Source organism: Humulus lupulus, chromosome 1 (genome assembly GCF_963169125.1).
Source record: "Humulus lupulus chromosome 1, drHumLupu1.1, whole genome shotgun sequence".
Lineage (NCBI taxonomy): Eukaryota > Viridiplantae > Streptophyta > Magnoliopsida > Rosales > Cannabaceae > Humulus > Humulus lupulus.
This window is the reverse complement of record NC_084793.1, coordinates 164,696,356-164,709,048: the sequence shown is the minus strand read 5'-3', so window position 1 is coordinate 164,709,048 and position 12,693 is coordinate 164,696,356. Positions and strand designations below refer to the sequence as shown.

The 12,693-nt window shown below is 37.7% G+C and overlaps 1 protein-coding gene across 1 annotated transcript; it reads left to right on the top strand.

Annotated features, from left to right (window-relative positions):
• Positions 1–410: 410 nt before the first annotated feature.
• LOC133824130 (uncharacterized) lies at positions 411–1,861 on the top strand. Its single transcript, XM_062257003.1, has 2 exons — positions 411–722; positions 1,739–1,861. The coding sequence occupies exons 1-2, from the start codon at positions 411–413 to the stop codon at positions 1,859–1,861; spliced, it is 435 nt and encodes a 144-aa protein (XP_062112987.1).
• The last annotated feature ends 10,832 nt before the right edge of the window (positions 1,862–12,693 follow it).

Below are 12,693 nucleotides of genomic sequence, written 5' to 3'. Positions count from 1 at the left end.
TTCATACCATATTGACTAGGACAACTCATTGTATTCTCTAAGCTATTTTTCATGAAAAAAATACTTTTTCTTTACTTTGTAATATGGTGTCAGAAGTTATCAACGTTTCTTCTTCTTCATCTTCTTGAAATGGCTCGTACTCATTCCACACCACCTGCTTTGGTCACTAAGGCCACGAACACCAACGCCCAACCTCTCCACACAGACAACAATGTCAATTTTGGCACAACACTTAACCCAGAAGCTTCTCCTATGCATGAATCGGTGATGGCCCTAGAGTTTCTACCTCTAATTGGTTCCCTACACTCTCTTCAAAAGAACGACCCCAAAATGATGATGTTCAGAGGTTTTACTTCATTGGCAATGGAGATCACCCTGCCTTATACCTTACCGCCCCTCCACACACTAAGATGAACTTCCCCTCTTGGAGACGTGATTTCTGTCTTTTCACCAGAGCCAAGAACAAAGCAGCCTTTCTTACTGGTGATCTTCCCCCTCTACCTGCAATAGATTTGAATCACAATCAATGGCACACTTGCAATCAAATAGTGATGTCTTGGTTTCTCCATTCAGTTTCTCCCGAAATGAAGACAAGAATAATGTATCTTGAATCTGCTACAACTATGTGGACTGAACTACACAACAGATTTGACCAAGGAAATGGGCCACTGATTTTTGAGCTCAGAGAAACTCTCATCAGAATTCATCAAGGAGCAGATTCTGTAAGTACTTACTTTTCCAAGATTAAATCCATATGTGATGAGATTAACGAACTAAGACCCTAAATCCCCTGTTCTTGTGCTGCCTCTACTAACAATCTTGATCATCATAATCAAGATCAAGTACTTCAGTTTCTTACAGGTCTCAACGAATCTTTTCATGGTGTTCGTGCTCAGATTTTGTTGATAGACCCTTTCCTCACTCCCTGCAAAGTATTCTCCATGATCATACAAGAGGAGAGACAAAGAAAATTAGGCCCACTCAACCCTATCATTGCTGCAACACACACTCCATACCCTCCCATCAATCTCAAACCTACAAGCACTAACCCCATACATCCCAATCCTCAATACCCTAGTTCCTCTAATCCGAACTCTCGAAATAAGAAATTTTGACCCACTTGCACTCATTTCCATCAACCAGATCATCTCAAGGAAAAATGCTATTTTCTACATGGTTTTCCTCCTTATTATGGATCTCATCGATCCACCACTGAAGCACCAAACACTTCTGATCGCAGAACTCATCTTGATACCTCTATTGGTACAACATCAAAGGCTTTTAAAGCTTCAACTACCATGCCTCCCTTGGCACCTTTAACCCATCAACACTGCCAACAGTTGATCACAATTTTGAACCAACAGATGACTCTGGCCACTACACCGTCCACCTCGAACCCCACGACTGAAAACTCCACTGCCCTGAATAATTTTTCTGGTAACAAACACTTATTCTCCTATGATTTCTGGATCATAGATAATGGTGCTACACATCACATTGCTTTCAATATTAAGTGTGTTCATTCCTTTGATGAAAATCCTTTTGCTACTAGTATTACTCTACCAAATAATAAAAAAATTGGTGTTGACAAATCTGCACAGTCTATATTAGTCCATTAATATCCTTACAACATGTGCTAAATGTTCCTTTTTTTCACTTCAACCACTTATCTATAAAAAAAATTCTTAACACAACCTCTAACACCTTTCTTTTTTACTTTGAAAAATGCTTAATACAGGATCCTACACATCATATATCAATTGGGATTGCTAAAAAGCTCCACAATCATTATGTTCTTCCAAGCTCTTCGGCTTCATCATCCTCTATACATTATAATAGCTGTACAAATGTAGACCAATAGCATTCACGCCTTGGCCATCCATCTTTGTTAATCACAAAAAGTATCAATAAAACTTTACATTTTTTTTCTTCAGATTCTTCTTCTTCAAACCCATGTTCTATTTGTCATCTTGCAAAAAAAAAAAACAAAAAACTACCTTTTATTTCCAACAACTTTTCCCCAAATCCTTTTGATTTAATACATCTTGGCATATGGGGTCCCTTTCATGTTTTAAGTATTGAAGGATATAAATATTTTTTAAACTATTGTTAATGATGCAACCCGTTACACTTGGGTTTATATGTTGAAATCTAAAGCTGAAGCTCAAGATGCTATTCCAAAATTTATAGGTCTTGTAAATAATAAGTTCTCAAAAAGTATCAATTCGGTTCGAACCGATAATGCTAAGGAACTGAATTTAACATCTTTTTTTTTGCCTCTAAAGGCATTATACAATATAATTCTTGTGTTGAAAGAACACAACAAAATTCAGTGGTGGAAAGGAAGCACCAACACATTTTGAATGTAGCTCGGGCTTTATGCTTCCAATCAGGTATTTCTCTATCCTATTGGAGTTACCTCATTCAAAATTCTGTGTATTTGATTAATAGAATCCCATCTTAATTGTTCAAACAAAAATCTCCTTTTGAGTTACTTCATAGCATGGTTCCTCAATATGATCACTTGAGAAATATTGGTTTTCTTGCATATGCTTCAACTTTGGATCATAAGAAACATGAATTTTCTCCTAGATCACACCCTTGCATATTACTTGGTTATCCTCTTGGAATGAAAGCTTACACATTACTTGATCTTAACTCTAACCAAATTTTTCATTCTCGTGATGTTGTTTTTTATGAAAATAATTATCCTCTCTGGTCCAACAACTTACAATCGGACATTGATAATGTTTTATCTCAATCTCTACTACCTAGTTCTTCTTCTAATGCAGGTACTAATTTTCATACATCCAATCCAATCCAACAAAAACATTCTTCTCAATCTGAGAAGTCCACTACTACGGTTCCTGTCCAAACACCTAAAACTGGGCGGCTCCTTAGTAAACCAACCCATTTACAAGACTTCATATGCCAATACAATACCACGGTATCATCTACTTCTCACCTTCTTGTCAATTTTTTAACATATGACAAGTTTTCACCATCTTTTAGGGTTGCGATCCTTGCTGCCAACACAGTTTCAGAACCTCTGAGATATGCCACTACTTGGACCAAACTAGAATTGTAGCAAGAAATGCAAGCTGAACTCCAAGTATTAGAACCTAACAACACATGTACTATTGTCTCCCTTCCTAAAGACAACAATACTATAGGATGAAAGTGGGTCTATAAAGTCAAATACAATTCCAAAGGTCAAGTTGATAGCTATAAAGCTCGCCTTGTGGCAAAATGATACACTCAACAACAAAGTATAGATTACTCTGAAACTTTTGCTCCTGTTGCCAAGTTTACCACTTTGAAGCTTCTTCTAGCTCTTGCTACCACTCAGAATTGGTCCCTCCACAAAATGGACATAGACAACACCTTTCTACATGGCAATTTGCATGAACAAGTTTACTTGACCATTCTTAAAGGATATACTATTAAGGGGGAGTTTCCACCAAATCTAGCATGCAAACTCAACAAGAGCTTATATGGTCTAAAGCAATCTTCTCACCAATGGTATGAGAAACTCAACTCCACACTTACAAACCTTGGTTTTCAACAGTCCCCATTCGACCACTCCTTGTTCATTTGCAAACAATCAGGTGTTTTCCTTGCCGTACTTATATATGTTGATGGTATTATTATTGCTATTAACAATGATGAAGCTGTCTCTAAATTCAAATTACAATTAAATAACTTCTTTAAAATAAAATATTTAGGTCCTTTACGATTTTTTCTTGGCCTTGAAATAGGTCGCTCTTCTAATGGTATTTCAATATCACAAAGACCTTTTATATTAAAAATTCTTCATGATGTAGGTTATCTCGGTGCAGAATCGGCTTCAACACTCATGGAACCTAATCTAAAGCTCTAAAAGGATGAGGGCTACCCGATCCCACCATCTATAGAAGCATGATTGGGAAAACTAATTTATCTCACTATCACAAGACCGGACATCACCTTTGCTGTCAATTGCTTAAGTCAGTTCTTATCTACTCCTCGCACACCTTACATGCACGCTGCCACTCAAATATTAAGGGCACTCCTAGTCAAGGTTTATTTTTTTTTCCCTCCAACATCGATGCTAATATCACTGCATGTGCTGGAACTAACTTTAACTATGCTGCTCTTCACCTAAAAGTGTTTGCTGGTGTCGATTGGGGTAGTTGCATCGACACCAGGAGATCTATATCTAGTTTCTACATTTTTCTCGGTCAGTCCTTGATATCATGGAAATATAAAAAGAAGACCACCGTGTCTCGTTCTTCCGCTGAAGCTGAATACTGCGCCATGGACAATGCTACATGTGAAATAGTTTGGATTCTTTCCTTGCTTAGAGGCTTCGACATTCCTCATGCAGCTCTTGCCACCTTGATTTGTGATAACATAACTGCCATCCACATCTCTGAGAATCCTGTGTTTCACGAGCGCACCAAACATGTTGAAATTGACTGCCATATTGTTAGACAAAAAATTCAGATTGGCATCATCAAGCTCAACCATGTCTCAACTAAAAACAACTTGGCAGATATTCTAACTAAATCTTTATTTCCTTCTCACTTCAAGGACTTTGTATCCATGATGAGTGTAAATAACTTATACACTCCATCTTGAGGGGCTTATTAAAACCCTCTATTAATCTTATTTCTGTTATATAATAAGCTGTATAAGTTTGATTTATCTGTTGGTTTGTAACCATTTTTAGTTATAGGCTTTATAGTCTTTTTTCAGCTATAAGTAGCTGTTAGCGTGTTCAGACCATGTTGACTAGGACAACTAATTGTATTCTCCCAGCTATTTTTCAAGAAATAATACTTTTTCTTTACTTTATAATACTATTTTATATCTCCTTGGATCTTTATAATGATCCTAAAGTTTCTTATTGAGGATAGTTAGATATTTTTTTGTATGATATTGGATTATGAAGATAACTGATACAAGTCCCAAACCATCTCTGCTCTTTTGGGCTCTCTGGTTCGACACTCTTCAAAGACCAAGTTTTCAAATTCTCATATAGTAGTGGCCAAAACTTATTCATTGGTGTTTTTTTTTTTTTGATAAACTCATTCATTGGTTTCTTTCAGTGAAGAGGAGATCTCAATAATGCAGATTATCACAAGTACGTGAGTTAACTACTTTCCATGGCTAACAATCTATATGGAAAGACTGTACTTGCAAGAGAAAAGCTCTATGGCTGCTATATGCTTTATGAGGTCTATTGTTTTGCTTAGATTTCAAGTGTGGAGTTATGGGTAATGTTTCAAAGCATGGAGATAAGGATATCTTAAAAGGTTTGGAAAATGCCATCAACAACATGCATATTATTATAGTGATAATATTATTTCATATATTGTTAGAAATAATATAGTGGAGAAGAACGAAATATATATTAATATATTTAGTTGAAGAATAGAAATGCAAAAAATACAATAGAAAGAATAAACCAAAGTCGAAGCACGCGAAACACACTTTCCTTAGAGCAGGTTTGCCCCCTCTATTTTAACGGTGCTAGAGGATTTGTGATCAACAACTTCCCAGGATACAACAACTACCAAGGAGGACAAAAGCACCACTGCGTCAGCTTAGCCGAACTTGAAACAAACCTTCCCTCTATCACCAGAAAATACTACAAAGACAGAAGAGAGAAAGAGACTAAGACTATTGTGTGTGATACTCTGTATCTATGTGCCCTAGAATGAGAGGAGAAGCCTCCTTTTATAGGCTTCATGGAGAGTTGAAAATGTTTGTGAATCAAGTGCATTAATGCTCAAATATCCAACAAATATGGAATCTTAATTTATGAAAATCAATCAAAATTAATCACACTTATTCTGGTAATATCAGTAGTTACCCAAAGTGATTTTATGAAAATCAATTAGAGTTAATCACACTTATTCTGGTATTAGTTGTTACCCAAAGTGATTTTTTGACAATCAATCAGAATTAATCACACAATATTGTGATATCTTAATTTTGACCAGAGTGATTTGTTAAAATCAATGAGAATAAATCACACAATACTTTGATAATCTCATCGTTAATTAAAGTGATTTGTTGAATCATTACCATTTTAGGCATTAATATTTTATATTCTCAATTTTTTTCAACAATCCTCCACATGAATGAAATTGATCAACATTAAGAAACAATGACTCAACACGACTCGACGCAACAAGGTTATAGAGTTCTATGATTGATACATGCGTAGGATAGGTGGGTGTTAGCCTTTGAACCTTCCCACCTTGTGAGAATATATTTACTTTACTAACTGATCAGTAAGCGTGATGTCTTTGAACTATTCAGTCATTTGTGTAAACGATGATATATCTCACACATATATCTTTCTGGCATAGTTTTGGTTCTCATGGTTATGTTCATTTTGGCTATGAACATCTGCCTGGTTTTGTGAGAGGTTTTAGAGAATTGAGCCCCCACAATTCTCCTTCGAAGCGGCCCTACTTTTCTCTCACATAGGTGACCTCTTATCTAAAAGCAATCCTGTATTACTCTGCTCAGACTTCCGATGTGTAAGGATCATTAAAATCTTGAGCTCAACCTCTTTTACAACGAGCATCACTGTTTACCATTGGAACGGGTAGGGGTAATCCCCCACAGTGATCCTACTTGGTCTCAATAACTAGGTTGTCCCATTGAACCTAGATCTTGGGATCTCCAGTCAACTTGGTTGGGTTTCTTTTATATCAACCTTAATTTCCTTTTGGCTTAAGTCCCATTCATTCTGATGTTTTTCCAACTTGATCTCTATTTAATCCTTTGGTTAGTGGATCCGCAATGTTATCTTTTGACTTCACATAATCATTCGAGATAACTCTAGTTGAGATTAGTTGTCTAGCGGTATTATGTCGTTGACGTATGTGTTTAGACTTACTGTTATACAAAACATTTTGTGCCCGACCAATTGTTGCTTGGTTATCACGATATATGCATATTGCAGGCACAGGTTTAGGCCATTCTAGAATATCTTCCAAGAAATTACGCAGCCATTATGCTTCTTCACTACATTTATCCAGAGCTACAAACTTGGATTCCATGGTGGATTTAGTGATTGCAGTTTGTTTCGAGGATTTCTATGAAACAGCTGCGTCACCTAGAGTGAACACATATCCACTAGTGCCTTTTGAGTCTTGGATGTCAGATTTCCAACTTGCTTCAATGTATCCTTCAAGAACAGCTGGATCTTTGGTATAGTTCAACTCATAGTTACGAGTATACCGTAGGTACCTAAATACTCTTGTAATTGCCTTCCAGTGTTCAACACCTAGATTACTCATGAATCGACTTAAAGTACTTACAATGTAGGCAATATTTGGTCTTGTACAACTCATCAAGTACATTAGACTACCTATCACTCTAGCATACTCTGCTTGAGAGACATTGTCACCTTTATTCTTGGACAGATGATGACATATGCCAATTGGTGTTCTGGACACACCAAAATCATTTTTACTAAATTTGTCAAGAATCTTGTCCACATAGTGTGACTGACTCAAACTATGTCCAATTGGTGTCCTTGTAATCTTTATTCCTAAAATTACATGAGCCAGTCCCCCTTCATGTCAAACCTTGAGTTCAACATATCTATGGTAGATTTTACCATTTGTTGGTTGCTTCCAACAATGAGTTTATCATCTACATACAAACAAAGAATAATGTATCCATCGTTTGTATTTTTGATATAAACACATTTGTCACACTCATTGATTTTGAAGCCACTTGTCATCATGACACTGCCAAAATTTTCATGCCATTGCTTTGGATCTTGCTTAAGTCCATATAAGGACTTTACCAATTTGCACACTTTCGTTTATTTTCCTGAAGCTACAAAACCCTCGGGTTGTTCCATGTAGATTTCTTCCTCAAGATCCCCATTTAGAAATGTAGTTTTTATGTCCATTTGGTGGACTTCAAGATTTCGCAATGCAGCAATTGCCAAAATCATGCTTATGGAATTTATTCTCTTCATAGGAGAATACGTGTCAAAGTAGTTACGTCCTTCTTTTTGTTTGTAACCTTTTATTACAAGTCTATCTTATACTTATCAATTGTTCCATCTGTATTCATTTTTCGTTTGAAAATCCACTTGGACCCTAAAGGTTTACATCTGGGAGGGAGCTTAAAAAGTTCCCAATTGTGATTTTGCATGATTGAATCAATTTTGCTACTTATGGCTTCTTGGAAAGGACCCTTAGTGGAGCTCACAACTTCTTTATATGTTCGAGTTTTTGCCTCTACCATGTAAGTTAGAAAATCTGGTCCAACAGAATTGTCTATCCTTGCTCTTTTGCTTCGTCTTGGCTCTACTTGGACTTCTTCACTCTCCTATTCTATTTCTTAATCATTGATATTCTCATTCATAGTCTCATATGTTCGTTTAGAAGAACTTGGTCCATCCCCATTAGGTTTGCAAGGAAATAAATGTTCAAAGAATGATGCATTTTTTTAGTACGAGAAATTGATATGCGTTGCTATTTTGTGCATAGCCAATGAAAATACAGTCAACAATTTTAGGACCTATTTTCATCTTCTTTTGCAATTGTACTACCACCTTTGCAAGACACCCCCACACTTTTAAGTATTTATAAGAAGGTAGCTTACCTTTCCAAAGTTCATAAGGTATCTTTTGTTCTTTCATTTTGGGAAACTTATTTAAAAGATAGTTAGCCGACAAAATGGCTTCACCCCACATGTTCTGTGGCAATCTAGAACTTATTAACATAGCATTCATCATGTTCTTTAGAGTGTGATTTTTTACATTCTGCCACTCCATTGGATTGAGGACAATAAGGTGGTGTGACCTCGTGAATAATTCCGTGTTGTGCACAGAATTCACCAAAAGGATGTACGTATTCACCACCACGGTCACTTCTTATTATCTTAATTTTCTTATTAATTTGATTTTCAACCTCTTACTTATAGAGTGTAAATTTCTCTATAGCTTCATCCTTGATTTTTAGCAAGTATACATAACAATAATTCCTACTATCATCAATGAAAGTAATGAAGTACTCGTTACCTCCTCTTGTTTGAGAAAAATGTAAATCACAAATGTCACTGTGAATTAAATCAAGGGGTTTAGTGTTTCTTTTAACCATTTGGAATGATGACCTGGTTAGTTTTTCCTCTAAACAAGTTTCACACTTATGTTTGGAATCAATATTAAACGTGGGTATGTGATTAAAGTTAATAAGTCCACGAAAAGTATCATAATTAACATGACCTAGTCTACTATAATGCCCCAAAATCCCTAATAAGGTTTAGGACCTTGATTAGGAGGTCGGGAGGGCCATAATTGATTTATTATATTATTAAATGATTATATGCATGTTTATGAGAATTATATTATGATATGATGATAAATGCATGCATATGGGTCAATTTTTTATTATAAGGGCATTTTGGTAATTTGGCCCGTTGAGAGCGTAATTGTGCATTTTCATGCATGTGGTGAATTATGAATAATACCACATTATATGTGGATTTGTTCGACCCATTCGACATGAGACAATCTGTGAATGCAAGTTATCAGTTTGGTCATAATGGGGTTAGTTGCAGGGCTCGGGGTGAGTCTCGTGGTAATTTGGTGATTAGAACATTGCTGGGAATTAAAGGGTAATGGGATGTGATTTATTAGCATTTGAGAATATTGGGAGTAATGGGCTTTGGAGGAAGATAATTATGATTAGCAGGATTAGATGGAAAAGGACAATTTTACCCTTAGGGCTGTTAAGGAAAGAAGAGGAGCCTAGGGGCATTTCGGTCTTTTGGACCTAAAGGATATATATAAACTTAGAGGGCTGTAGAAAACAGAGCATTTCTTCTTCCTCTCCCATTCATCTTCTTCTCCTCATTTCTCTTTGGATTTTAAGCTCAAGTTGAGGGTTCAAGCTTTGAAATTAATGCTTGAGGTTCTACGCTTGTGTTCAGCCATTGAAGAGGGTTTAATCATGAGCTTAAGGTAAGATTTAGCCATGAATTTCCTAGTTCCTTACTCTTTTTTTGGTGTTAGTTTTGAGGTTGAAGTTTTGATCATAGGAATGGGAATTTGATGAGGTTTTGATTGGTTTAAAGCTTAGGTTTTGTTGGTTATATGATAGACAAGTTGTGGTAATAGTTGAGACCTTTGCTTTGTGATGTTGGAAGTGTTTTAGTAAGGTTTTCAATTGAGTTCGAAGAGGATAAACAAGGGTTTTTGGCTGGGTTTCAGGTGGGGCCGCGGCTCTATTCTAGAGCGTCGCGGCCCAAGGTTGATGATGAAGCAGGTGGGTGCAAGAAGGCCGTTGGGGCGCGACATGGTAAAGGTAGGGCCGTGACCCATGTTAGGGATTGAAGGGTGTCCGCTTCTGTTTGGGAGGCGGGCCAGGACATGGTGGATGTAGGGCCACAGCCCTTAGTGGCATTTTTGGGCAGAAATGTGTTTTGATAATGGGAACTCAAACCTTAGGCCTCGGGATCGTTTCTACTACCTGGTTTAGTAGGATTCGATGTCCCGGAGGCTGGTTCTTAGTCCGGGAACCTTTTATTGATTGATTTTATTGATGGAATCCCATATTTGGTTATGACTAGGTGACTGCTAAGGGATCAAAGGATTGGTCATTCTCAAGGGTTGTTCAATTATTATTTCTCGCTCGAACCAGAGGTAAGAAAACTGCACCCAGTTTGTGATGCCTGTGATGCACGAGAAACATGTGGTTAGGGCATGCCATGAATGTTGAATATGAGATTGATCAGAGCTTGAGTCTCTGTGTTTCTGCATGAACCTAATTATGCTAGCAATTTTTAAGTAAGCATGCTGAATGCCCTACATTCGGATATTTGACATATGATATATGCCAGGTAGCATTGCTTACTTGTGCATGGCACTGACTAAATAGTAAGAATTTGCAATGGTGTCAGCATTAACTATGAAGCTGTGACTCACTAGCTAAGTTCGACAGTAGTACTGAGCACTGGTCACCTGGTATTGACTAAGAATATTCTTAGCATGTTTACGCAAGCCAACAAAGATTAGATCTAATCGACATCTGCATTGAATTATTCAAATGAGCATTAATGCCGGACCGACCTCAAGTTTGATGAAAACTAAAAGCGCTTGCCTAGCCTATGGATAGTCACTTAGAGCTAGGGCCAGAAAGCCCAAGTGGCTGCTTTGTCACATGGCTATGGGTGCTGGGCCCGTAATGACTTACCCATCACTCACTCATCTGATTAGAGCCAGGGCCAGAAGGCCCATGTGACTTTTTCATCACATGGCTATGGGTGCTGAGTCCGTAGTGACTACCCATCAGTCACTCACTGCTCTGTCACATGGTTGTGGGTGCTGAGCCCCGTAGTGACTTTCTCGTCAGTCACTCATTATGGTTAAATAGAACCTCGAAGTGATATTCACTTATCTATTCAGGGTTATAAGATCTGTATGATTATAATGATCATCAGTCACATGGCTGTGTGTAATGCCCTGGGTAGCCAAGACCATTACACTATGTATTTATAAAAGTCCAGGACTTGCTAATCAAGTCATTTAGTTGAAAATGTGTCACTAAAACCATTAATGAACTAGGGTTAAAAATGTTTTGGTCATAAAAGATACATTTCATATAAATAAATGTTTTGTACAAGGGATCCCAAAAGAAACAACATTTGAAAGTCAGTTTACAAAATTTCAAGGTACAAACCACCACTAGCCACTCTAAGGGCAAAACATACATTTATGGTCCTCCTGTTCTTGTCCCACCCTCAACCGTGGTGGCTGAGTAGCTGGTCATGTACATTCTGCCTTCAGAGCTCTCCGAATCAGGGCTGATCAAGCTTACCCTTGCCCTTACCTAAACCACATAGCACCTGTGAGCCAAGGTCCAACAAGAGGACATAACATCAAAACACAACATAGATAATAATCACATAATACTTAAGGCATGTTCATACACTTAGTAGTCCATATTAATCACATAACTCATAGACATATCCATGAATCCACAAGTTAATACTCAGCTATTCAACATGTCATATTCAACAGTTAACAATGATAATCAGATTACACAATAATCAGGGTCGGCGCCCTTAGGTCGCACCCTCTATTTACCCCACTGACTCCGGTCCGCTTAAACCGAGCTCAGTGAATATTAAGCTATCCTCAGCTACCAGTGGCCGAGCCGCGCCCTGTGCGCCAATATAAACTCTGACACTCTTAGGCCGTTGGTTTAATATTCTCATGGCATAATACCAACTTTCATAAAGCATACAAGATTAGGGAACCCTTAGTCCCATTATAAACTCACAACTGGGTGCAGTTCTCTTACCTTTAATTTCCAAGTATTATGATTACAAGAGATGCCTCTTGAGCACGATCTATTACCCGAGCCCTAGCTTACACCTAGTCACAACCAAGATAAGGGATTCCATTAATAATTGTATAAAGGTTTTCGGTTAAAGTTCTAGCCTCCGGGACATCGAATTCCACCAAACACGGTAGTGGAATCAATCTCGAGCATCCTAGGTTAGGTTCCTGCGCTTAAAAACTCCAAAAGGCCACAAATGTCCTTCAGGGTCGTGGCTCAAGCTTCCTATTGCGCGACCTCCCCCTGACCAGAGGCCCAGCCTCACCAAAAATCAGACATGGGCCGCGGCCCAACACTCCACATGCCACGACCCGCCCTTCTTCTCCAGCAC